General features: G+C 51.4%; 1 protein-coding gene across 3 annotated transcripts in view; it reads left to right on the top strand.

Annotated features, from left to right (window-relative positions):
- Positions 1-4829: 4829 nt before the first annotated feature.
- PPP1R13L (protein phosphatase 1 regulatory subunit 13 like) overlaps positions 4830-27962 on the top strand; it is a 38419-nt gene continuing 15286 nt past the window's right edge. For 2 of the 3 annotated variants that reach the window (XM_040334468.1, XM_040334466.1), the window contains exons 1-2: positions 9383-9501; positions 24918-25009. In XM_040334468.1, coding sequence (XP_040190402.1) covers positions 9413-9501; positions 24918-25009 — 181 coding nt within the window. In that variant the 5' untranslated portion in view covers positions 9383-9412. Of the gene's footprint in view, positions 4958-9382; positions 9502-24917; positions 25010-27962 lie in introns of those variants that run through there. The other variant, XM_040334467.1, reaches the window with a different exon arrangement.

Below are 27962 nucleotides of genomic sequence, written 5' to 3'. Positions count from 1 at the left end.
GATTGAAGTAAATGTCGGATTTATGAGTCCTAATAACCTGCAATTTACCCCGCTAATCCTCCGCCTTTCATGTGGCTGGAGAGACGACACACGTTCGGGGCGGAGCCAGGAGGTGACACCGCCACCCACTTACACACACATTGTCTCCGGTGACACCGCCAACCCACACAGGGATCCGTCTTCCTAGTGATGAATAGTGTCCCATCATTGGTGTCAGTGGGAGGAATAGTGTCCCATCATTGGTGTCAGTGGGAGGAATAGTGTCCCAGCATTGGTGTCAGTGGGAGGAATAGTGTCCCAGCATTGGTGTCAGTGGGAAGAATAGTGTCCCAGCATTGGTGTCAGTGGGAAGAATAGTGTCCCAGCATTGGTGTCAGTGGGAGGAATAGTGTCCCATCATTGGTGTCAGTGGGAGGAATGGTGTCCCATCATTGGTGTCAGTGGAAGGAATGGTGTCCCATCATTGGTGTCAGTGGGAGGAATAGTGTCCCATCATTGGTGTCAGTGGGAGGAATAGTGTCCCATCATTGGTGTCAGTGGGAGGAATAGTGTCCCATCATTGGTGTCAGTGGGAGGAATAGTGTCCCATCATTGGTGTCAGTGGGAGGAATAGTGTCCCCTCATTGGTGTCAGTGGGGTGAATAGTGTCCCATCATTGGTGTCAGTGGGGTGAATAGTGTCCCATCATTGGTGTCAGTGGGAGGAATAGTGTCCCATCATTGGTGTCAGTGGGGGGAATAGTGTCCCATCATTGGTGTCAGTGGGAGGAATAGTGTCCCATCATTGGTGTCAGTGGGGGGAATAGTGTCCCATCATTGGTGTCAGTGGGAGGAATAGTGTCCCATCATTGGTGTCAGTGGGAGGAATAGTGTCCCCTCATTGGTGTCAGTGGGGTGAATAGTGTCCCATCATTGGTGTCAGTGGGGTGAATAGTGTCCCATCATTGGTGTCAGTGGGAGGAATAGTGTCCCATCATTGGTGTCAGTGGGGGGAATAGTGTCCCATCATTGGTGTCAGTGGGAGGAATAGTGCCCCATCATTGGTGTCAGTGGGAGGAATAGTGTCCCATCATTGGTATCAGAAGAAGGAATAGTGTCCCATCATTGGTATCAGAGGGAGGAATAGTGTCCCATCATTGGTATCAGAAGAAGGAATAGTGTCCCATCATTGGTATCAGAGGGAGGAATAGTGTCCCATCATTGGTGTCAGTGGGGGGAATAGTGTCCCATCATTGGTATCAGTGGGAGGAATAGTGTCCCATCATTGGTATTAGTGTGGGGAATAGTATCCCATCATTGGTGTCAGTGGGAAGAATAGTGACCCATCATTGGTATCAGTGGGAGGAATAGTGTCCCATCATTGGTATGAGTGGGAGGAATAGTGTCCCATCATTGGTATCAGTGGGAGGAATAGTGTCCCATCATTGGTGTCAGTGGGAGGAATAGTGTCCCATCATTGGTGTCAGTGGGAGGAATAGTGTCCCATCATTGGTGTCAGTGGGAAGAATAGTGTCCCAGCATTGGTATCAGTGGGAGGAATAGTGTCCCATCATTGGTATCAGTGGGAGGAATAGTGTCCCATCATTGGTGTCAGTGGGAGGAATAGTGTCCCATCATTGGTGTCAGTGGGAGGAATAGTGTCCCATCATTGGTGTCAGTGGGAAGAATAGTGTCCCAGCATTGGTGTCAGTGGGAGGAATAGTGTCCCATCATTGGTGTCAGTGGGAGGAATGGTGTCCCATCATTGGTGTCAGTGGAAGGAATGGTGTCCCATCATTGGTGTCAGTGGGAGGAATAGTGTCCCATCATTGGTGTCAGTGGGAGGAATAGTGTCCCATCATTGGTGTCAGTGGGAGGAATAGTGTCCCATCATTGGTGTCAGTGGGAGGAATAGTGTCCCATCATTGGTATCATTGGGAGGAATAGTGTCCCATCATTGGTGTCAGTGGGAGGAGTAGTGTCCCATCATTGGTGTCAGTGGGAGGAATAGTGTCCCATCATTGGTGTCAGTAAGAGGATTGTGCCCCATCATTGGTGTCAGTGGGAGGAATGGTGTCCCATCATTGGTGTCAGTGCGAGGGATTAGTGTCCCCTCATTGGTGTCAGTGGGAGGAATAGTGTCCCCTCATTGGTGTCAGTGGAAGGAATAGTGTCCCATCATTGGTGTCAGTGGGAGGAATAGTGTCCCCTCATTGGTGTCAGTGGGGTGAATAGTGTCCCATCATTGGTGTCAGTGGGGTGAATAGTGTCCCATCATTGGTGTCAGTGGGAGGAATAGTGTCCCATCATTGGTGTCAGTGGGGGGAATAGTGCCCCATCATTGGTGTCAGTGGGAGGAATAGTGTCCCATCATTGGTATCAGAAGAAGGAATAGTGTCCTATCATTGGTATCAGAGGGAGGAATAGTGTCCCATCATTGATATCAGTGGGAAGAATAGTGTCCCCTCATTGGTGTCAGTGGAAGGAATAGTGTCCCATCATTGGTATCAGTGGGAGGAATAGTGTCCCATCATTGGTATCAGTGGGAGGAATAGTGTCCCATCATTGGTGTCAGTGGGAGGAATAGTGTCCCATCATTGGTGTCAGTGGGAGGAATAGTGTCCCATCATTGGTGTCAGTGGGAGGAATAGTGCCCCATCATTGGTGTCAGTGGGAGGAATAGTGTCCCCTCATTGGTGTCAGTGGGAGGAATAGTGTCCCCTCATTGGTGTCAGTGGGAGGAATAGTGTCCCATCATTGGTGTCAGTGGGAGGAATAGTGTCCCATCATTGGTGTCAGTGGGAGGGAATAGTGTCCCATCATTGGTATCAGTGGGAGGAATAGTGCCCCATCATTGGTGTCAGTGGGAGGAATAGTGTCCCATCATTGGTGTCAGTGGGAGGGATTAGTGTCCCCTCATTGGTGTCAGTGGAAGGAATAGTGTCCCATCATTGGTGTCAGTGGGAGGAATATTGCCCCATCATTGGTATCAGTGGGGTGAATAGTGTCCCATCATTGGTGTCAGTGGGAGGAATAGTGTCCCATCATTGGTGTCAGTGGGAGGGAATAGTGTCCCATCATTGGTATCAGTGGGAGGAATAGTGCCCCATCATTGGTGTCAGTGGGAGGAATAGTGTCCCATCATTGGTGTCAGTGGGAGGGATTAGTGTCCCCTCATTGGTGTCAGTGGAAGGAATAGTGTCCCATCATTGGTGTCAGTGGGAGGAATATTGCCCCATCATTGGTATCAGTGGGGTGAATAGTGTCCCATCATTGGTGTCAGTGGGAGGAATAGTGCCCCATCATTGGTGTCAGTGGGAGGAATAGTGTCCCATCATTGGTATCAGAAGAAGGAATAGTGTCCCATCATTGGTATCAGAGGGAGGAATAGTGTCCCATCATTGATATCAGTGGGAAGAATAGTGTCCCATCATTGGTATCAGAGGGAGGAATAGTGTCCCATCATTGGTGTCAGTGGGAGGAATAGTGTCCCATCATTGGTATCAGAGGGAGGAATAGTGTCCCATCATTGATATCAGTGGGAAGAATAGTGTCCCATCATTGGTATCAGTGGAAGGAATAGTGTCCCATCATTGGTATCAGAGGGAGGAATAGTGTCCCATCATTGGTGTCAGTGGGAGGAATAGTGTCCCATCATTGGTATCAGTGGGAGGAATAGTGTCCCATCATTGGTGTCAGTGGGAGGAATAGCGTCCCATCATTGGTGTCAGTGGGGGGAATAGTGTCCCATCATTGGTATCAGAGGGAGGAATAGTGTCCCATCATTGGTGTCAGAGGAAGGAATAGTGTCCCATCATTGGAGTCAGTGGGAGGAATAGTGTCCCATCATTGGTATCAGTGGAAGGAATAGTGTCCCATCATTGGTATCAGAGGGAGGAATAGTGTCCCATCATTGGTGTCAGTGGGGGGAATAGTGTCCCATCATTGGTGTCAGTGGGGGGAATAGTGTCCCATCATTGGTGTCAGTGGGGGGAATAGTGCCCCATCATTGGTGTCAGTGGAAGGAATAGTGTCCCATCATTGGAGGATATAGATGAGCAGATGTCTGTAGACTGTGATTGATGGCCAGGCTGAGCCCATGTGACATCATCCTAGGTCCAAGGTTCCCAACTTTTATAGGGACCGGGGCCCCATAAATTCTGCCTGCACCTTCCAGGCCCCAACACTAAAGTTTTTATAGTCAACACAGTAAAAGGCTTGAAATGCTGAAAGAATTTGTAGGGGGGAGGGGTGTCTTTGGGTTGAGGTTGGTGTGGGGGGTGAGGGAGAATCTGCAGCCGACTTGGGGGCTTTTGAGGTAGCTGGGGCTGGGGGCAAGTGTGGGGGTGGGGCTTCTGCAGAAGTTTGGGGGCTTTGCAAGGAACACTGGGAGCTGGAGGACACTATTGGAGGTTGTGGCACTATGGAGGACTGGAGGCTCTGCAGCAATCTAGGTGGCACTGTGGGAAGTTGGGTGGTGGTGGAGACCACTATAGACTGACAGTTTGGGTGGGTGAGGGGGCACTGTGGGAAGTTGGGTGGTGATGGAGACCACTATAGACTGACAGTTTGGGTGGGTGAGGGGGCACTGTAGGAAGGTGGGTGGTGATGGGGACCACTATAGACTGGCAGTTTGGGTGGGTGAGGGGGCACTGTGATTTTTTTCATTTTGGGAGCTGTAGACCCTGCGGGTGGTTGGAGGATCTGCAGCTGGAAGAAGAGGCTCCTGGTTGTTGAACCTCCTGATCTGATACCCTCCCTCCCAGGTATATGATGAGGGTCTCACAGTATGCCCCCCCCCCCCCCCTGGGGCACCCCCCACAATACGGGGACGATCCATTGGCTGGGCGGGAAGGGGATCACTCCATGTGTTTTGATGGATTCTCCTGGGATTTTGGCTGGACGGGTTTTTCCGGTTTCTCTGGATTTGGCGTCTTTGTGGGCGATGTGTCGGTACAAGTACTGGAGTCAGTTCTCAGGTAATAGATCTGCTCTCGGGGTGACATTGGGGGGAGGGGGGTTCAGTCATTATCGCACAGTGTTGGGGGTGTTGTAGAAGACCTCTGATTGCCCCCCCCCCATTCTGCTTTGTATTGTATAGGTAGGAAGCCCGGGGTCTGAGGGGGAGGTGTCATTGCTGCGGGATGCCGGGGTGTGTTGCACTGGTGGCTGTGCAGGGACATGTTGTTCCTGTGGGGGGTGTAGGATGCAGGAGTGTCTTGCATTGATTGGGATGCAGGGACGTATCTTATCGTGATGTGCAGAGGGGGGGGGGGATGTAGCGCTGTTGGGTGTGCAAGATACAGGGATGTATTGGACCGGTTGGTGTACAGGAATGCATTGCAGCGGTGGGTGTGCGGGCATTCAGGGACCTGTTGCAGCGGTGGGTGTGCGGGATGCGGGGACCTGTTGCAGCAGTGGGCATGGAGGCATGTGGGGACGTGTTGAAGTGGTGGGCATGCTGAATGCAGGGACGTATTTCAGCGGTGGGCTTGCTGGATCCAGGGACTTGTTGCAGCGGTGGGCATGGAGGCATGTGGGGACATGTTGCACCCGTGGGCATGCTGGATGCAGGGACGTATTTCAGCAGTGGGTGTGCTGGATGCGGGGACATGTTGCAGCTGTGGGCATGGAGGCATGTGGGGACGTGTTGCAGCGGTGGGCATGGAGGCATGTGGGGACATGTTGCAACCGTGGGCATGCTGGATTCAGGGACGTATTTCAGCAGTGGGTGTGCTGGATGCGGGGACATGTTACAGCCGTGGGCATGGAGGCATGTGGGGACGTGTTGCAGCGGTGGGCATGGAGGCATGTGGGGACGTGTTGAAGTGGTGGGCACGCGGGGAAGTGTTACAGCCGTGGGCACGCTGGATGCAGGGACGTATTTCAGCGGTGGGCGTGCTGGATCCAGGGTCTTGTTGCAGCGGTGGGCATGGAGGCATGTGGGGACGTGTTGCAGGGGTGGGGGTGCTGGGGCGTGTGTTTCAGTGGTGGGCATGCTGAATTCGGGGATGTGTTGCAGCGGTGGGAGCGTGGAAAAGCAGGGACATGTTTTAGCGGTGGGGGTGCAGGCTTCAGGGACATGTTACGGCGGTGGGCGTACAGGATGCAGGGACGTCTTTCAGCGGTGGGCATGCCGGGAAGAGTTTCAGCAGTGGGCGTGCGGGATTTGGGGACGTGTTGCAGCGATGGGCGTGCGGGGATACAGGGACGTGTTTCAGCGGTGGGCAAGCAGGATTCAGGGGACATGTTGCGGTTTTCGCGTTCAGCAGACCGTGTCCTTGTGCCATGGTAATGCCCTGGGGGACAAGGGAGGGGAGGGAGGGTGTCGGTGGGCCGGTGGGTACCGGAGTGACGTGTAGCAGTGCATTGTGGGTGGCATGCTGTGATCTACAGAAGGCTTGGAGTGGAGCAGATGCCAGGGGGGGGGGGTAATACACTAGAAGACCCGGCCGGGAACGATCACCTCTGCTGTCACTCCAGCTCAGTCCCCGCCCCTGTCACCAATGTTGTTCTCCTCTGTTGTGTAATAGTTTCTGTATCTGAGAGATAATTGGGGGCCCCACCCGAGTTATGTCACTGAAGTCACCGAGCCACACGTTATGCAATCTCTCACCAGGCTCTCCCGGGGCTCCCGGCTTCCTCATCTATGTAGGTCACCTGATGATGTCCTCATCTTCATCCCCAACATTCCCCCAACTTCCTCATCTTCCTCTATGTAGGTCACCTGACGTCGTCATCTTCATTCCCCAATGTCCTCCACTACAATTGGTCTCCAGGAAGGATGAAACCCCTAATGTCCAATCAGGAATGCCGGATTATTTCAGCTCTCCGCCTTCAAATTTTAGACCTCGGCACTCCTGGTTGAGCCCCTCGGATAACTTCATAGAGATGAGTTCAGAAGGTTCTGTCCCTCGTTGGGGGGGTCGGGGATCTCAAGTATGAAGACCAGGGAGAGGGCTGTTGGCTGCCTTTTGATGACCTCCGCTCTCCTAGGGGTCCTGGAGGACACCCACATTATAGATTGGTCTTAAAAGGGGTCCCTGTAAGACAAATGTTCTTCCTATCATAGGGTGGTCCTGAAAGAGGACACAATTGCCTGGTTCTAGTCGGATCTTCCAGGAAAAACGCCCCTACAATAGCCTGGTTCTAGAAGGTTACCCTACAATACCACCATCCTGGAACAGACCCCAACAATAGCCTGGTTCTAGAAGGGTCCCCTACAATACCACCATCCTGGAAGAGGCCCCAACAATAGCCTGGTTCTAGAAGGGTCCCCTACAATACCGCCTTCCTGGAACAGGCCCCAACAATAGCAGTTCTAGATGGGTCCCCTACAATACCACCATCCTGGAAGAGGCCCTAACAATAGCCTGGTCCTAGAAGGGTCCCCTACAATACTGCCTTCCTGAAATAGGCCCCAACAATAGCCTGGTCCTAGAAGGGTCCCCTACAATACCGCCTTCCTGGAACAGACCCCAAACAATAGCGGTTCTAGAAGGGACCCCTTCAATACCACCATCCTGAAAGAGGACCAGACAATAGCCTAGTTTTAGAAGGTGACCCTACAATGCCACCATCCTAGAAGAGGTCCAAACAATAGCATGGTTCCAGGATGGTGGTATTGTAGCGTAGCGGACCCTTCTAGAACTGCTATTGTAGGGGCCTTTTCCAGGATGGTGGTATTGTAGGGGACCCTTCTAGAACCAGGCTAATGTTGGGGCCTTTTCCAGGATGGTGGTATTGTAGCGTAGCGGACCCTTCTAGAACCGTTATTGTAGGCGCCTTTTCCAGGATGGTGGAATTGTAGGGTAACCTTCTAGAACCAGGCTATTGTTGGGGCCTTTTCCAGGATGGTGGTATTGTAGCGTAGCGGACCCTTCTAGAACCGTTATTGTAGGCGCCTTTTCCAGGATGGTGGAATTGTAGGGTAACCTTCTAGAACCAGGCTATTGTTGGGGCCTTTTCCAGGATGGTGGTATTGTAGCGTAGCGGACCCTTCTAGAACCGCTATTGTAGGCGCCTTTCCCAGGATGGTGGAATTGTAGGGGACCCTTCTAGAACCAGGCTATTGTTGGGCCTCTTCCAGGACCACCCTATGATAGGAATGACATTTGTCCTACAGGGGCCCCTTATAAGACCAATCCATAATGTGGGTAGGAAGGACATGTTCTCCTTGAAGAGACCTCTAGGATAACGTGGTTCTGGAACAGGCTTTTGCGCTCCAAGAAAAACTCCCTGCTGTAAGATTGTCCTGGAAGAATTCCCTCTTTAATAGCACTTTAATGTGGTCTTGGGGTACGGCGTTCTTGGAGGAGGCCCCCCCTTGGGTAGCGCGGTCCTGGAGGAGGCCCCCCCCCTCGGGTACCGTGGTCCTGGAGGAGGCCCCCCCCTCGGGTACCGCGGTCCTGGAGGAGGCCCCCCCTTGGGTAGCGTGGTTCTGGAGGAGTCCCCCCCCCTTGGGTAGTGTGGTTCTGGAGGAGTCCCCCCCTTGGGTAGTGTGGTTCTGGAGGAGTCCCCCCCCCCCCTTGGGTAGTGTGGTTCTGGAGGAGTCCCCCCCCTTGGGTAGTGTGGTTCTGGAGGAGTCCCCCCCCTTGGGTAGCGTGGTTCTGGAGGAGTCCCCCCCCCTTGGGTAGCGTGGTTCTGGAGGAGTCCCCCCCCCTTGGGTAGCGTGGTTCTGGAGGAGTCCCCCCCCCTTGGGTAGCGTGGTTCTGGAGGAGTCCCCCCCCCTTGGGTAGCGTGGTTCTGGAGGAGTCCCCCCCCTTGGGTAGCGTGGTTCTGGAGGAGTCCCCCCCCCCTTGGGTAGCGTGGTTCTGGAGGAGTCCCCCCCCCCTTGGGTAGCGTGGTTCTGGAGGAGTCCCCCCCCCCCCCTTGGGTAGCGTGGTTCTGGAGGAGGCCCCCCCCCCCCCTTGGGTAGCGTGGTTCTGGAGGAGTCCCCCCCCCCCTCGGGTAGCGTGGTTCTGGAGGAGTCCCCCCCCCCCCCTCGGGTAGCATGGTCCTGGAGAAGTCCCCCCCCCCCCCCCCCCCCTCGGGTAGCGTGGTCCTGGAGAAGTCCCCCCCCCCCCTCGGGTAGCGTGGTCCTGGAGAAGTCCCCCCCCCCCCCTCGGGTAGCGTGGTCCTGGAGAAGTCCCCCCCCCCCTCGGGTAGCGTGGTCCTGGAGGAGTCCCCCCCCCCTCGGGTAGCGTGGTCCTGGAGGAGTCCCCCCTTGGGTAGCGCGGTCCTGGAGGAGTCCCCCCTTGGGTAGCGTGGTCCTGGAGAAGTCCCCCTTGGATAGACCAGTGTTCATATCTTCCTCCAGTGAGGGATGTGGGCCATCCTGTGATAGGTGATTATCTGTGTGTCAGACATCTCCAGCAGCTCCGCCCCTCTGTACAGGTATAATGCTGTCACACACCTGTACTGTCACATTACACATCACCCAGCAGAGGAGGAGGATGGTGCAGACGCAGCACCGACCCAAACTCAGCCGCTTCGGTAGCCTGGTGTCCCTTCCCGGGAGCCAGAAACTGCGCAGCCGCTTGTGGTACGTGAGCCACGCCGTCACCTCTCTACCTATCTGTGTGTGTCTGTCTTCACCTGTATGTATGTATGTATGTAGCTCCGCAGTCTCTGGACCTGTATGTATGTAGCAGTCTCTGGACCTGTATGTATGTAGCTCAGTCTCTGGACCTGTATGTATGTAGCTCAGCAGTCTCTGGACCTGTATGTATGTAGCTCAGTCTCTGGACCTGTATGTATGTAGCAGTCTCTGGACCTGTATGTATGTAGCTCAGTCTCTGGACCTGTATGTATGTAGCTCTGTAGTCTCTGGACCTGTATATATGTAGCTCTGTAGTCTCTGGACCTGTATGTATGTAGCTCAGTCTCTGGACCTGTATGTATGTAGCTCAGTCTCTGGACCTGTATGTATGTAGCTCAGTCTCTGGACCTGTATGTATGTAGCTCAGCAGTCTCTGGACCTGTATGTATGTAGCTCTGTAGTCTCTGGACCTGTATGTATGTAGCTCAGTCTCTGGACCTGTATGTATGTAGCTCAGTCTCTGGACCTGTATGTATGTAGCTCAGTCTCTGGACCTGTATGTATGTAGCTCAGCAGTCTCTGGACCTGTATGTATGTAGCTCTGTAGTCTCTGGACCTGTATGTATGTAGCTCAGTCTCTGGACCTGTATGTATGTAGCTCAGTCTCTGGACCTGTATGTATGTAGCAGTCTCTGGACCTGTATGTATGTAGCAGTCTCTGGACCTGTATGTATGTAGCTCAGTCTCTGGACCTGTATGTATGTAGCTCCGCAGTCTCTGGACCTGTATGTATGTAGCTCCGCAGTCTCTGGACCTGTATGTATGTAGCTCCGCAGTCTCTGGACCTGTATGTATGTAGCTCCGCAGTCTCTGGACCTGTATGTATGTAGCTCAGTCTCTGGACCTGTATGTATGTAGCTCCGCAGTCTCTGGACCTGTATGTATGTAGCTCAGTCTCTGGACCTGTATGTATGTAGCTCCGCAGTCTCTGGACCTGTATGTATGTAACTCAGTCTCTGGACCTGTATGTATGTAGCTCCGCAGTCTCTGGACCTGTATGTATGTAGCTCAGTCTCTGGACCTGTATGTATGTAGCTCAGTCTCTGGACCTGTATGTATGTAGCTCAGTCTCTGGACCTGTATGTATGTAGCTCTGTAGTCTCTGGACCTGTATGTATGTAGCTCTGTAGTCTCTGGACCTGTATGTATGTAGCTCTGTAGTCTCTGAACCTGTATGTATGTAGCTCAGTCTCTGGACCTGTATGTATGTAGCTCAGTCTCTGAACCTGTATGTATGTAGCAGTCTCTGGACCTGTATGTATGTAGCAGTCTCTGGACCTGTATGTATGTAGCTCAGTCTCTGGACCTGTATGTATGTAGCTCCGCAGTCTCTGGATCTGTATGTATGTAGCTCCGCAGTCTCTGGACCTGTATGTATGTAGCTCCGCAGTCTCTGGACCTGTATGTATGTAGCTCCGCAGTCTCTGGACCTGTATGTATGTAGCTCCGCAGTCTCTGGACCTGTATGTATGTAGCTCCGCAGTCTCTGGACCTGTATGTATGTAGCTCCGCAGTCTCTGGACCTGTATGTATGTAGCTCAGTCTCTGGACCTGTATGTATGTAGCTCCGCAGTCTCTGGACCTGTATGTATGTAGCTCAGTCTCTGGACCTGTATGTATGTAGCTCAGTCTCTGGACCTGTATGTATGTAGCTCAGTCTCTGGACCTGTATGTATGTAGCTCCGCCGTCTCTGGATCTGTATGTATGTAGCTCAGTCTCTGGACCTGTATGTATGTAGCTCAGCAGTCTCTGGACCTGTATGTATGTAGCTCCGCAGTCTCTGGACCTGTATGTATGTAGCTCCGCAGTCTCTGGACCTGTATGTATGTAGCTCCGCAGTCTCTGGACCTGTATGTATGTAGCTCAGTCTCTGGACCTGTATGTATGTAGCTCCGCAGTCTCTGGACCTGTATGTATGTAGCTCAGTCTCTGGACCTGTATGTATGTAGCTCCGCAGTCTCTGGACCTGTATGTATGTAGCTCAGTCTCTGGACCTGTATGTATGTAGCTCCGCAGTCTCTGGACCTGTATGTATGTAGCTCAGTCTCTGGACCTGTATGTATGTAGCTCAGTCTCTGGACCTGTATGTATGTAGCTCCGCAGTCTCTGGACCTGTATGTATGTAGCTCCGCAGTCTCTGGACCTGTATGTATGTAGCTCCGCAGTCTCTGGACCTGTATGTATGTAACTCAGTCTCTGGACCTGTATGTATGTAGCTCAGCAGTCTCTGGACCTGTATGTATGTAGCTCAGTCTCTGGACCTGTATGTATGTAGCTCCGCAGTCTCTGGACCTGTATGTATGTAGCTCCGCAGTCTCTGGACCTGTATGTATGTAGCTCCGCAGTCTCTGGACCTGTATGTATGTAGCTCCGCAGTCTCTGGACCTGTATGTATGTAGCTCAGTCTCTGGACCTGTATGTATGTAGCTCAGTCTCTGGACCTGTATGCATGTAGCTCAGTCTCTGGACCTGTATGCATGTAGCAGTCTCTGGACCTGTATGTATGTAGCTCCGCAGTCTCTGGACCTGTATGTATGTAGCTCCGCAGTCTCTGGACCTGTATGTATGTAGCTCAGTCTCTGGACCTGTATGTATGTAGCTCAGCAGTCTCTGGACCTGTATGTATGTAGCAGTCTCTGGACCTGTATGTATGTAGCTCCGCAGTCTCTGGACCTGTATGTATGTAGCTCAGCAGTCTCTGGACCTGTATGTATGTAGCGGTCTCTGGACCTGTATGTATGTAGCTCAGCAGTCTCTGGACCTGTATGTATGTAGCTCAGCAGTCTCTGGACCTGTATGTATGTAGCTCAGCAGTCTCTGGACCTGTATGTATGTAGCTCCGCAGTCTCTGGACCTGTATGTATGTAGCTCAGTCTCTGGACCTGTATGTATGTAGCAGTCTCTGGACCTGTATGTATGTAGCTCCGCAGTCTCTGGACCTGTATGTATGTAGCTCAGTCTCTGGACCTGTATGTATGTAGCTCAGTCTCTGGACCTGTATGTATGTAGCTCCGCAGTCTCTGGACCTGTATGTATGTAGCTCAGTCTCTGGACCTGTATGTATGTAGCTCAGTCTCTGGACCTGTATGTATGTAGCTCCGCAGTCTCTGGACCTGTATGTATGTAGCTCCGCAGTCTCTGGACCTGTATGTATGTAACTCAGTCTCTGGACCTGTATGTATGTAGCTCAGCAGTCTCTGGACCTGTATGTATGTAGCTCAGTCTCTGGACCTGTATGTATGTAGCTCAGTCTCTGGACCTGTATGTATGTAGCTCAGTCTCTGGACCTGTATGTATGTAGCTCCGCCGTCTCTGGATCTGTATGTATGTAGCTCAGTCTCTGGACCTGTATGTATGTAGCTCAGCAGTCTCTGGACCTGTATGTATGTAGCTCCGCAGTCTCTGGACCTGTATGTATGTAGCTCAGCAGTCTATGGACCTGTATGTATGTAGCTCAGCAGTCTCTGGACCTGTATGTATGTAGCTCAGTCTCTGGACCTGTATGTATGTAGCTCAGTCTCTGGACCTGTATGCATGTAGCAGTCTCTGGACCTGTATGTATGTAGCTCCGCAGTCTCTGGACCTGTATGTATGTAGCTCCGCAGTCTCTGGACCTGTATGTATGTAGCTCAGTCTCTGGACCTGTATGTATGTAGCTCAGTCTCTGGACCTGTATGCATGTAGCTCAGTCTCTGGACCTGTATGCATGTAGCAGTCTCTGGACCTGTATGTATGTAGCTCCGCAGTCTCTGGACCTGTATGTATGTAGCTCCGCAGTCTCTGGACCTGTATGTATGTAGCTCAGTCTCTGGACCTGTATGTATGTAGCTCAGCAGTCTCTGGACCTGTATGTATGTAGCAGTCTCTGGACCTGTATGTATGTAGCTCCGCAGTCTCTGGACCTGTATGTATGTAGCTCAGCAGTCTCTGGACCTGTATGTATGTAGCGGTCTCTGGACCTGTATGTATGTAGCTCAGCAGTCTCTGGACCTGTATGTATGTAGCTCAGCAGTCTCTGGACCTGTATGTATGTAGCTCAGCAGTCTCTGGACCTGTATGTATGTAGCTCCTCAAGTCTCTGGACCTGTATGTATGTAGCTCAGCAGTCTCTGGACCTGTATGTATGTAGCTCCGCAGTCTCTGGACCTGTATGTATGTAGCTCAGTCTCTGGACCTGTATGTATGTAGCAGTCTCTGGACCTGTATGTATGTAGCTCCGCAGTCTCTGGACCTGTATGTATGTAGCTCAGTCTCTGGACCTGTATGTATGTAGCTCCGCAGTCTCTGGACCTGTATGTATGTAGCTCAGTCTCTGGACCTGTATGTGTGTAGCTCCGCAGTCTCTGGACCTGTATGTATGTAGCTCAGTCTCTGGACCTGTATGTGTGTAGCTCCGCAGTCTCTGGACCTGTATGTATGTAGCTCAGCAGTCTCTGGACCTGTATGTATGTAGCTCAGCAGTCTCTGGACCTGTATGTATGTAGCTCAGCAGTCTCTGGACCTGTATGTATGTAGCTCAGTCTCTGGACCTGTATGTATGTAGCTCAGCAGTCTCTGCACCTGTATGTATGTAGCTCAGCAGTCTCTGGACCTGTATGTATGTAGCTCAGCAGTCTCTGGACCTGTATGTATGTAGCTCCGCAGTCTCTGGACCTGTATGTATGTAGCTCCGCAGTCTCTGGACCTGTATGTATGTAGCTCCTCAGTCTCTGGACCTGTATGTATGTAGCTCCGCAGTCTCTGGACCTGTATGTATGTAGCTCCGCAGTCTCTGGACCTGTATGTATGTAGCTCCGCAGTCTCTGGACCTGTATGTATGTAGCTCCTCAGTCTCTGGACCTGTATGTATGTAGCTCCGCAGTCTCTGGACCTGTATGTATGTAGCTCCGCAGTCTCTGGACCTGTATGTATGTAGCTCAGTCTCTGGACCTGTATGTATGTAGCTCAGCAGTCTCTGGACCTGTATGTATGTAGCTCCTCAGTCTCTGGACCTGTATGTATGTAGCTCCGCCGTCTCTGGATCTGTATGTATGTAGCTCAGTCTCTGGACCTGTATGTATGTAGCTCAGTCTCTGGACCTGTATGTATGTAGCTCAGTCTCTGGACATGTATGTATGTAGCTCCGCAGTCTCTGGACCTGTATGTATGTAGCTCCGCAGTCTCTGGACCTGTATGTATGTAGCTCAGCAGTCTCTGGACCTGTATGTATGTAGCTCCGCAGTCTCTGGACCTGTATGTATGTATGTAGCTCCGCAGTCTCTGGACCTGTATGTATGTAGCTCCGCAGTCTCTGGACCTGTATGTATGTAGCTCAGTCTCTGGACCTGTATGTATGTAGCTCAGCAGTCTCTGGACCTGTATGTATGTAGCTCCTCAGTCTCTGGACCTGTATGTATGTAGCTCCGCCGTCTCTGGATCTGTATGTATGTAGCTCAGTCTCTGGACCTGTATGTATGTAGCTCAGTCTCTGGACCTGTATGTATGTAGCTCAGTCTCTGGACATGTATGTATGTAGCTCCGCAGTCTCTGGACCTGTATGTATGTAGCTCAGCAGTCTCTGGACCTGTATGTATGTAGCTCCGCAGTCTCTGGACCTGTATGTATGTATGTAGCTCCGCAGTCTCTGGACCTGTATGTATGTAGCTCCGCAGTCTCTGGACCTGTATGTATGTAGCTCAGCAGTGTAGATAGGAATATTGTGTGTTATGGTTGCTGCCAGTACACAATGCTCTGGGGGGGTCGGTATGTGGGGTGGGGGGTAATGGGTGGGACATGTTGGGACGTCTGTATAAGGAGAGAAGAACGCGGCGTGCGGGACGCTCTATCTCTTCCCAGTTCTTCTATATTTTTAGCTCTTTGCTGATAATGACCCGGCCAGCGCATTACTGGAGAAGAGGAACTCCGGAGAGCTAATGATGAATTCCAGGCATTGTATATTTTCACATAGAGACTCTATGTATACCACATATGTGCCTGGAAGCTGGACAGTAGACACTGCTACTACACCTCTACTACACCATTACTATGCCTGGATTGGTTCCCCCATCGTAGGGAGGATCCTGGATTGGTTCCCCCATCGTAAGGAGGATCCTGGATTGGTTCCCCCATTGTAGGGAGGATCCTGGATTGGTTCCCCCATCGTAGGGAGGATCCTGGATAGGTTTCCCCCATCGTAGGGAGGATCCTGGATAGGTTTCCCCCCATCGTAGGGAGGATCCTGGATAGGTTTCCCCCCATCGTAGGGAGGATCCTGGATATGTGTGTGTCCCCCCCCCCATCGTAGGGAGGATCCTGGATAGGTTTTCCCCCCATCGTAGGGAGGATCCTGGATAGGTTTCCCCCCCCCCCATCGTAGGGAGGATCCTGGATAGGTTTCCCCCCCATCGTAGGGAGGATCCTGGATGGGTTTCCCCCCCATCGTAGGGAGGATCCTGGATGGGTTTCCCCCCCATCGTAGGGAGGATCCTGGATGGGTTTCCCCCCCATCGTAGGGAGGATCCTGGATAGGTTTCCCCCCCATCGTAGGGAGGATCCTGGATAGGTTTCCCCCCCATCGTAGGGAGGATCCTGGATAGGTTTCCCCCCCATCATAGGGAGGATCCTGGATAGGTTTCCCCCCCATCGTAGGGAGGATCCTGGATAGGTTTCCCCCCCATCGTAGGGAGGATCCTGGATAGGTTTCCCCCCCATCGTAGGGAGGATCCTGGATAGGTTTCCCCCCCATCGTAGGGAGGATCCTGGATAGGTTTCCCCCCCATCGTAGGGATTATCCTGGATAGGTTTCCCCCCATCGTAGGGAGGATCCTGGATAGGTTTCCTCCCCCCATCGTAGGGAGGATCCTGGATAGGTTCCCCCCCCCCCATCGTAGGGAGGATCCTGGATAGGTTTCCCCCCCCCCCATCGTAGGGAGGATCCTGGATAGGTTTCCCCCCCCCCCATCGTAGGGAGGATCCTGGATAGGTTCCCCCCCCCCATCGTAGGGAGGATCCTGGATAGGTTTCCCCCCCCCCCCATCGTAGGGAGGATCCTGGAGTGGTCCCCCCCCCCCCCCATCGTAGGGAGGATCCTGGAGTGGTCCCCGTCCCCCCCCATCTCGCGGGAGGATAGGTTTCCCTCTATCGTAGGGAGGATCCTGGATAGGTTTCCCCCCCATCGTAGGGAGGATCCTGGATAGGTTTCCCCCCATCGTAGGGAGGATCCTGAAGTGGTTGGCGACCAGACCTTCATCCCAAATTCTGTATCTCTAATAGACAGATTGGTCAACTCTGGTACAGGACAGAGGTCTCGGAGCTCCATGTAGAGAGAAGATCATCGCTTTGTGTGGGGATCTGGTGGGTCAGTACAGAGCTCCCTATAGAGAGGAGATCCTCACTTTGTGTGGTGATCTGGTGGGTCAGTACAGAGCTCCCTGTAGAGGAGATCATTGCTTTGTGTGGGGATCTGGTGGGTCAGGAACCATTTGAGGGGTTTCAGGAGTTGCTGGGTATTGCTCTCCGGGGTTAAGGCCAGTCCGGGGGGTGACTCCTCTATCTCGGGGTAAGCGTGTGTCCATCCAGTGATTGGATCCCCTGACTGCTCTCCCATGTTTCTGGGCAACTTTAGACTTCCTGGTCATTGGTCACCTAGTGGTCTGTCCGGGTATAGGATGCAAATCCATCAGTGGTGACCTCCATATGCCGAGGTGCCCCCCATTCATCCGGGTATTAGAGGTGGGAATAGTTATTGTAGTGAATTGGCTTCTTGTCCAGTCATTGGGAAGTCATGTTCCCAACCACTGATGACCCCTGATTGGCTCTGAACTCTGCAGACTCCTCTCTTGGACCCCGGTGGCCATTTTGATTGTAAAACCAGGAAGTGATGAATGCCCCATGGAGAGAAGATGGGATTCCTATCTGTCTAGTATCAGTGACTAACCGGTGAACGTTGTGCCAGGAATAGCAGTTCTCTCGGGGACGGACCCTGACGTCACCCTGACCTGAATATTTACCTTCATTACCTAATTCTGGAGCGCTGCCTTCCTCTTCCGTCAGCGGTTATTGGCAGGAACTTCTGTGACATGTCAGGAGCCGTCCTACAGATGGGAGAAGCGAGAAGTATTTAGGGTGACGGGAAAGTCCAAGAGACATTCTACATTGTCATGGGGTGGCCCCAGCGGGTGAGGAGGACTTCACTGCCATGTGGAGGTCCAAGTCTGGGCTTCGCCGGGGGACCCCACAAGGAAGGACGAGTTTCACTGCTGGTGATAAGATCCCAAGTCTGGGCTTCACCGGGGGACCCCACAACTAAGGACGAGTTTCACTGCTGGTGATAAGATCCCAAGTCTGGGCTTCACCGGGGGACCCCACAAGGAAAGATGAGTTTCACTGCTGGTGATAAGATCTCAAGTCTGGGCCTCACCGGGGGACCCCACAAGGAAGGACGAGTTTCACTGCTGGTGATAAGATCCCAAGTCTGGGCTTCACCAGGGGACCCTACAAGGAAGGACGAGTTTCACTGCTGGTGATAAGATCTCAAGTCTGGGCCTCACCGGGGGACCCCACAAGGGGAACGAGTTTCACTGCTGGTGATAAGATCCCAAGTCTGGGCTTCGCCGGGGGACCCCACAAGGAAGGACGAGTTTCACTGCTGGTTATAAGATCCCAAGTCTGGGCTTCACCGGGGGACCCCACAAGGAGAACGAGTTTCGCTGCTGGTGATAAGATCCCAAGTCTGGGCTTCACCGGGGGACCCCACAAGGAGAACGAGTTTCACTGCTGGTGATAAGATCCCAAGTCTGGGCTTCACCGGGGGACCCCACAAGGAAGGACGAGTTTCACTGCTGGTGATAAGATCCCAAGTCTGGGCTTCACCGGGGGACCCCACAAGGAGAACGAGTTTCACTGCTGGTGATAAGATCCCAAGTCTGGGCTACACCGGGGGACCCCACAAGGAAGGACGAGTTTCACTGCTGGTGATAAGATCCCAAGTCTGGGCTTCACCGGGGGACCCCACAAGGAAGGACGAGTTTCACTGCTGGTGATAAGATCCCAAGTCTGGGCTTCACCGGGGGACCCCACAAAGGAGGACGAGTTTCACTGCTGGTGATAAGATCCCAAGTCTGGGCTTCACCGGGGGACCCCACAAGGAAGGATGAGTTTCACTGCTGGTTATAAGATCCCAAGTCTGGGCCTCACCGGGGGACCCCACAAGGATGGACGAGTTTCACTGCTGGTGATAAGATCCCAAGTCTGGGCTTCACCGGGGGACCCCACAAGGAAGGATGAGTTTCACTGCTGGTTATAAGATCCCAAGTCTGGGCCTCACCGTTGGACCCCACAAGGATGGACGAGTTTCACTGCTGGTGATAAGATCCCAAGTCTGGGCTTCACCGGGGGACCCCACAAGGAAGGATGAGTTTCACTGCTGGTTATAAGATCCCAAGTCTGGGCCTCACCGGGGGACCCCACAAGGGGAACGAGTTTCACTGCTGGTTATAAGATCCCAAGTCTGGGCCTCACCGGGGGACCCCACAAGGGGAACGAGTTTCACTGCTGGTGATAAGATCCCAAGTCTGGGCTTCGCCGGGGGACCCCACAAGGAGAACGAGTTTCACTGCTGGTGATAAGATCCCAAGTCTGGGCTTCACCGGGGGACCCCACAAGGAAGGACGAGTTTCACTGCTGGTGATAAGATCCCAAGTCTGGGCTTCAGCGGGGGACCCCACAAGGAAGGACGAGTTTCACTGCTGGTGATAAGATCCCAAGTCTGGGCTTCACCGGGGGACCCCACAAGGAAGGACGAGTTTCACTGCTGGTGATAAGATCCCAAGTCTGGGCTTCACCGGGGGACCCCACAAAGGAGAACGGGTTTTATAGGTTGCCTTGCTGGTGATAAGATCAGCCACAGAGGAGAAGCATAGTGGAAGTCGGGGGTCTCCAAACATTCTAAACAGACAGTTTACAGTCCTTCAGACTTTAGGGGGGCCGGACTGTGACCAGTGAGAGTAGAAAATGTCCCGGCTTCAGAAGGAGTAAGCAATTCATCTTTGATATTAGTGGGAAAATTAGTGCTCTATCATTGGTTCCAGTGGGAGGAATAGTGCTTCATCGTTGGTTTCAGTGGGGGCGGTAGTGCCCCGTTGTTGGTGTCAGTGGGGGCAGCAGTGCCCCGTTGTTGGTGTCAGTGGGGGCAGTAGTGCCCCGTTGTTGGTTTCAGTGGGGGCAGTAGTGCCCCGTTGTTGGTTTTAGTGGGGGCGGTAGTGCCCCGTTGTTGGTTTTAGTGGGGGCGGTAGTCCCCCGTTGTTGGTGTCAGTGAGGGCGTTAGTGCCCCGTTGTTGGTGTCAGTGGGGGCGGTAGTGCCCCGTTGTTGGTGTCAGTGGGGGCAGTAGTGCCCCGTTGTTGGTTTTAGTGGGGGCGGTAGTGCCCCCACTGACTTAGAAAGAGTGACTGATTCATACTGTTGGAACACGTACTGTAGGGAGATGCTGATGTCATCACCTCCAGCCACCTGTCTGTCTGATATAATGTAAATGAGTCTAGGATAACTTCTAAGAGTCTTTCACTCATTGTTGGTTGTGATAATTAACCCTGCAATTGTATGAAGGAGTTCTGTGTTGATATGTATGATAATGTGTATTGTAGTTAGGGAGTCACATCGGCTGCTGTAAGGGATTAGTTAATTAGCTCATGTTAATTGATGTTTCTGGTCACAGGTGTATTGTTAGAGTAATATGAGCAGGAGGGGGGAACCTCCTCTTCTACTGTATAGAAGACTTTTGTATTCTGGTTCTAATAAACGGTCTGATGTTTTACCCTACACTAGTGAATGGGAAAGCTAAGGGGTCTTGGATTGTGTGGTACTGGACAGAGGATCGATACGCTTGACAGAGGAGCGATACGCTTGACAGAGGAGCGATACGCTTGACAGAGGAGCGATACGCTTGACAGAGGAGCGATACGCTTGACAGAGGAGCGATACGCTTGACAGAGGAGCGATACGCTTGACAGAGGAGCGATACGCTTGACAGAGGAGCGATACGCTTGACAGAGGAGCGATACGCTTGACAGAGGATCGATACGCTTGACAGAGGATCGATACGCTTGACAGAGGAGCGATACGCTTGACAGAGGAGCGATACGCTTGACAGACTCGTTTTGAGTACAGGGGTCCGTCACACTCTCCTTTTTTTGGATTTTGGTATTGTGGGGCCTGGACTGCATTTCATGCTTTTGGGGGGGGTGGAGTGTCTCCCGCTACTTGTGAGGCGGTAGGGATGAAACACCCCACCGGTTCGGCTTGCACCAGAACATGCGAACAGGAAAAAAATTTGTTCGAACACCGTTAAAGTCTATGGGACCCCGAACATCAACCTGAAAAATCAAAAGTGCTTATTTTAAAGGTTAATATGCAGGTTATTGTCATAAAAAGTGTTTGGGGACCCGGGTCCTGCCCCAGGGGGAGTGTTTGGGGACCTGGGTCCTACCCCAGGGGGAGTGTTTGGGGACCTGGGTCCTACCCCAGGGGAGTGTTTGGGGACCCGGGTCCTGCCCCAGGGGAGTGTTTGGGGACCCGGGTCCCCAAACACTCCCCTGGGGCAGGACCCGGGTCCCCAAACACTCCCCTGGGGCAGGACCCGGGTCCCCAAACACTCCGCTGGGGCAGGACCCGGGTCCCCAAACACTCCCCCTGGGGCAGGACCCGGGTCCCCAAACACTCCCCCTGGGGCAGGACCCGGGTCCCCAAACACTCCGCCGGGGCAGGACCCGGTACCCCAAACACTCCGCCGGGGCAAGACCCGGGTCCCCAAACACTCCGCTGGGGCAGGACCTGGGTCCCCAATCACTCCCCCTGGGGCAGGACCTTATCCCTAGTGGGGGGGGACACACATACCTTGATGTGGGGGGGGGCGTACTCTGCGACCCGTTTAATTGAGCTGATCCCGTGACGTAGAACCTTTTTGAGACATTTCGGATTTCCAGTCTGCACCTCTCTTGGGGAAATTAATAATCAAGGCTGCCGTTCATGAAACGTTCTTCTTACTATAGATGAGGATTTCTTGCCTCCAACTCATAAGAAGCACGTTGTCCCGGGGACCGCGGCACATCGCCACGCGGAGGGCGTGAACATGTTTCCTCCCAGCAATTATCTCATTATAAAGTCCGATTTTATTTATTGTTATTATTCTTGTACTGGATGTTCTTCGGAAGCTTTTGTATTGTTCAGAGTCAGCGCCAAAGTCTATTTTCTGTGATAAAAATGGAATAAAAATGATTGAAACACAAAGAAGAGAAAATCCCTCCTGAGATGTGTGGAGACCTGATCACCACCTACAAGAAACGTCTGACCTCTGTGCTTCCCAACAAGGGACCTCCCCCAACTACTAAGGACTAAGGGACCTCCCCCAACTACTAAGGAACCTCCCCCAACTACTAAGGAACCTCCCCCAACTACAAGAAACGCCTGACCTCTGTGCTTCCCAACAAGGAACCTCCCCCAACTACTAAGGAACCTCCCAGACTACTAAGGAATCTCCCCCCAACTACTAAGGACCCTTCCCCAACTACTAAGGGACCTCCCCAACTACTAAGGAACCTCCCCCAACTACTAAGAAACCTCCCCCAACTACTAAGGAACCTCCCCCAACTACTAAGGGACCTCCCCCAACTACTAAGGAATCTCCCCCAACTACTAAGGAACCTCCCCCAGCTACTAAGGAACCTCCCCCAGCTACTAAGGAACCTCCCCCAACTACTAAGGAACCTCCCCCAACTACTAAGGAACCTCCCCCGACTACTAAGGAACCTCCCCCGACTACTAAGGAACATCCCCTGGCTACTAAGGAACCTCCCCCGGCTACTAAGGGGGTCAAATACTGATTTTCCCCTCTGTATAGTTAGAGCTAAAATGAGAATCACAATGTTTTTGCTTAGAAGAGAGATCACGATTCTCGCGGCATAATATAATCTTTCACATTAAAACAAAAAAATTGGCCCAACTTTACTGTTTTTTTTTTATTTTTTTTTAATATTAATATATATATATATATATATATATATATATATATATATTATTTTTGTTCTATGAAAGAATCGGCAAACTCTGAATTGGAGATCATGGGGGGAATCGAGATCACGATTTTTTAACAATTAGTTGTGCAGCTCTATGTATAGTACCGTATTTATCGGGGTATACCGCGCACCCCAAGCTTAGAAAGGTGAAAAAGGAAAAAAAAGAAAACTTAAATTTTTCCCCTACGGCCTTGTCCGTCTGCGGCTTCCTTGCGCGGGGTCCGTCTGCGGCTTTGGAGGTGTCCGTCTCCGTCCAGCATGTCCGGTGTTCCTTATTGGATTTGGCGCGAGCCGGATTTCCTGTGGGTTCGGCTTCTCTTGGCTCCTCTCGCGTGGCTGCGGGCGGAGCCGAGCCTAGCCGAGTGCGCAGTACACTCGGCTCGCCTCTAGGCTAGCGGCTCAGACAGCGGGGATCGGCGTATATCGCGCACCCACGATTTCCCCCTGATTTTAAGGAAAAAAAAGGGCGCAGTATACGCCGATAAATACGGGTATATGAAGTATGTGTTGTATTGTGTGTGTATGTATGTATGTATGTATGTATGTGTGTGTGATATATATATATATATATATATATATATATATATATATATATATATATATATATAAATATATTGTGTATATAAAGTGTGTGTTGTACTCTGTGTGTGTATATATTGTGTGTGTTGTATACTGTGTGTATATATTGTGTGTGTTGTATACTGTGTGTATATATTGTATAGTGTGTGTGTGTTGTATACTGTGTGTCTATAATGTGTGTGTGTGTGTGTGTATATTGTGTGTGTATATAAAGTGTGTGTTGTATACTGTGTGTATATAGTGTGTGTGTGTGTGTGTGTGTTGTATACTGTGTGTCTATAATGTGTGTGCGTGTATATATTGTGTATATAAAGTGTGTGTTTGTATACTGTGTGTATATATTGTATAATGTGTGTGTATATATTGTGTGTGTATATAAAGTGTGTGTTGTTTTCCTCCCATGCACACACGGACATTCCTCCTGTTGCTGTGAAATTCTTGGTGATGGAGAACAGTGATTAGGGTGGGACGTTGCTCGGGACCAGTTGTAATTGTGGAATGTTACTGGTATTGGTTATGGGGGGGGCATTTCTTAGGATGGGCTGTATTATTGATTGCTGCTCAGGACAGTGGTGGGGCGAGACGCTGCTCGGGATGTCGGTGGGATGGGACGTTGCTCGGGATGTCGGTGGGGCGAGACGCTGCCCGGGATGTTGGTGGGGGTGGGACGTTGCTCGGGATGTCGGTGGGGGTGGGACGTTGCTCAGGATGGTCTGTACTATGGAATGTTGCTCGGGATGTACTATGGAATGTTGCTCGGGATGTCAGTGGGACGTTGCTCGGGATGTTGGTGGGGGTGGGACGTTGCCCAGGATGTCGGTGGGGGTGGGACGTTGCTCGGGATGGTCTGTACTATGGGACGTTGCTCGGGATGTCAGTGGGACGTTGCTTGGGACGTTGCTTGGGATGTTGGTGGGGGTGGGACGTTGCTCAGGATGGTCTGTACTATGGGACGTTGTTCGGGATGTCGGTGGGGGTGGGACGTTGCTCGGGATGTCGGTGGGGGGTGGGACGCTGCTCGGGATGTCGGTGGGGGTGAGACGCTGCTCGGGATGTCGGTGGGGGTGAGACGCTGCTCGGGATGTCGGTGGGGGGGTGGGACGTTGTTCGGGATGGTCTGTACTATGGAATGTTGCTCAGAATGTCGGTGGGACGTTGCTCGGGATGTCGGTGGGGGTGGGACGTATGTCGGTGGGGGTGGGATGTTGCTTGGGATGTCGGTGGGGGTGGGACGTTGCCTGGGATGTTGGTGGGACGTTGCTCGGGATGTCGGTGGGGGTGGGACGTTGCTCGGGATGTCTGTGGGGGTGGGACGTTGTTCGGGATGATCTGTACTATGGAATGTTGCTCGGGATGTCGGTGGGGGTGGGACGTTGCTCAGGATGGTCTGTACTATGGAATGTTGCTCGGGATGTCAGTGGGACGTTGCTCGGGATGGGCTCCATTGTAGAAGGTTGCTCGGGTATTGTCTCCTTCAGGTGGTGAAGTTCCTCCTGTGTTATTGTGAGTTAAGCCCCACCCCCCACCCCCGGGGCAGATTCCCCCGCCGAGGTTCTCACACCGATGTTTGTGACATTCCAGGCGTCTGTCTCACCCCCGTCCCCCGTCTGTCTCTCTGAGGTTCTCCACCCCGACGTGACTCACCTTCCCTATATAATCTCCTCTCCTCCGCCCTCCCCGGGCACTGCAGAGCCCCGTCCTCCGACCTAATGGAAGTCCTTTTCCTTCCCAGGACAAAGCTGATTGGCTGGAGAGACGCCTTCCACAAGATGGCCGGAGACCCCGCCAGGCCCCCCGACACCCTCCTGGACCTTCACTTCCAGTGTAAGTGCAACCAAGCTTTGTTATAGAGATGTGCTGTGTATTGTCTGTATCCCCCCCCCAGATGTATGTTATGGGGGGGGATGTATGTCATAGGGGGGGTGTATATTATTAGGGGGGGTGTATACTGTATTCCCCCCCCCCCAGACGTATGTTATGGGGGGGTGTATGCGCTGAAATCAACTTTTGCTGATAATATGATTTGAAGAATTGATACCAAATATCCACTCCGGAGGATCAATAAGAAACCAATAGATTGTGAGATGATCAATAAGAAACCAATAGATTGTGAGATGATTCGGCACAGTTTTTGTATCCTGGGCTCAGCCAAGAGATTGGCAAATACAAGGTTTAGGATATGTGAAGTAAAACAATATTGTACTGCATAAAAACGAATTAAAAATGAAATAAAAATGTAAAATCCAGAGATATTCATGATTAATAATCCGAAATAATAAAACAATTTTGGTCTAAATCTATATTTAGGCCATTAGGCTCTGAAGTCCTCATTTCGTGTATCCATCTGGGTTCACTTCTGCTTATTTCTCTGGTTTTGTGGCGACCCCTCCAATGAGGAGTGGACTTGTCTATTGCCCTCCAATGAGGAGTGGACTTGTCTATTGCCCTCCAATGAGGAGTGGACTTGTCTATTGCTCTCCAATGAGGAGTGGACTTGTCTATTGCCCTCCAATGAGGAGTGGACTTGTCTATTGCTCTCCAATGAGGAGTGGACTTGTCTATTGCCCTCCAATGAGGAGTGGACTTGTCTATTGCTCTCCAATGAGGAGTAGACTTGTCTATTGCCCTCCAATGAGGAGTGGACTTGTCTATTGCCCTCCAATGAGGAGTGGACTTGTCTATTGCCCTCCAATGAGGAGTGGACTTGTCTATTGCCCTCCAATGAGGAGTGGACTTGTCTATTGCCCTCCAATGAGGAGTGGACTTGTCTATTGCTCTCCAATGAGGAGTGGACTTGTCTATTGCCCTCCAATGAGGAGTGGACTTGTCTATTGCCCTCCAATGAGGAGTGGACTTGTCTATTGCCCTCCAATGAGAGTGGACTTGTCTATTGCCCTCCAATGAGGAGTGGACTTGTCTATTGCCCTCCAATGAGGAGTAGACTTGTCTATTGCCCTCCAATGAGGAGTGGACTTGTCTATTGCCCTCCAATGAGGAGTAGACTTGTCTATTGCCCTCCAATGAGGAGTGGACTTGTCTATTGCTCTCCAATGAGGAGTGGACTTGTCTATTGCCCTCCAATGAGGAGTGGACTTGTCTATTGCTCTCCAATGAGGAGTAGACTTGTCTATTGCCCTCCAATGAGGAGTGGACTTGTCTATTGCCCTCCAATGAGGAGTGGACTTGTCTATTGCCCTCCAATGAGGAGTGGACTTGTCTATTGCCCTCCAATGAGGAGTGGACTTGTCTATTGCCCTCCAATGAGGAGTGGACTTGTCTATTGCTCTCCAATGAGGAGTGGACTTGTCTATTGCCCTCCAATGAGGAGTGGACTTGTCTATTGCCCTCCAATGAGGAGTGGACTTGTCTATTGCCCTCCAATGAGGAGTGGACTTGTCTATTGCCCTCCAATGAGGAGTGGACTTGTCTATTGCCCTCCAATGAGGAGTAGACTTGTCTATTGCCCTCCAATGAGGAGTGGACTTGTCTATTGCCCTCCAATGAGGAGTAGACTTGTCTATTGCCCTCCAATGAGGAGTGGACTTGTCTATTGCCCTCCAATGAGGAGTGGACTTGTCTATTGCCCTCCAATGAGGAGTGGACTTGTCTATTGCCCTCCAATGAGGAGTGGACTTGTCTATTGCCCTCCAATGAGGAGTGGACTTGTCTATTGCCCTCCAATGAGGAGTGGACTTGTCTATTGCCCTCCAATGAGGAGTGGACTTGTCTATTGCCCTCCAATGAGGAGTGGACTTGTCTATTGCCCTCCAATGAGGAGTGGACTTGTCTATTGCCCTCCAATGAGGAGTGGACTTGTCTATTGCCCTCCAATGAGGAGTGGACTTGTCTATTGCCCTCCAATGAGGAGTGGACTTGTCTATTGCCCTTCGGATTTTTTTGGTGAGACGTTGTGGTTGGGAAACCTTTTGTATTAGAAGTTCTTCTTCTCAGAACCGGACATTTTCTACACTTGAGGTTGTTTTTTTGCACTTATTGATCATCTCACAATCTATTGGTTTCTTTATTGATCATCTCACAATCTATTGGCTTCTTATTGATCATCTCACAATCTATTGGTTTCTTTATTGATCATCTCACAATCTATTGGCTTCTTATTGATCATCTCACAATCTATTGGTTTCTTTATTGATCATCTCACAATCTATTGGTTTCTTTATTGATCATCTCACAATCTATTGGCTTCTTATTGATCATCTCACAATCTATTGGTTTCTTATTGATCATCTCACAATCTATTGGCTTCTTATTGATCATCTCACAGTCTATTGGCTTCTTATTGATCATCTCACAATCTATTGGTTTCTTTATTGATCATCTCACAATCTATTGGCTTCTTATTGATCATCTCACAATCTATTGGTTTCTTATTGATCATCTCACAATCTATTGGTTTCTTATTGATCCTCCTGAGTGCATATTTGGTATTAATTCTGCACATTTTATCAGCAAAAGTTGATTTCAGCGCATCACTATTCTTCCTTTTTTTTGTACAGTTTGTACATATATTATATTATGGGGGTACACAGTGAGAATGGAGGTATAATATTGGGGTGCACAGTGTGAATAGGGGTACATGGTGTGTAAATTATGGGGGTGCACAGTATGTAGGTACGTGGAATGAATATACATGGTGGGTAGATTATTGATGTACTGGGAGTGGGTATATTATTGGGGTACACGGTAGGTATATTATTGGGGTACACAGTGTGGATATACATGTGTATTGGGGTACACGGTGTGGATATACATAGTGTGT

This window comes from Rana temporaria, assembly GCF_905171775.1.
Source record: "Rana temporaria chromosome 9 unlocalized genomic scaffold, aRanTem1.1 chr9y, whole genome shotgun sequence".
Classification (NCBI taxonomy): Eukaryota; Metazoa; Chordata; class Amphibia; order Anura; family Ranidae; genus Rana; species Rana temporaria.
The sequence above is the reverse complement of the archived record's forward strand: the minus strand, read 5'-3'. Positions and strand labels throughout refer to the sequence as shown.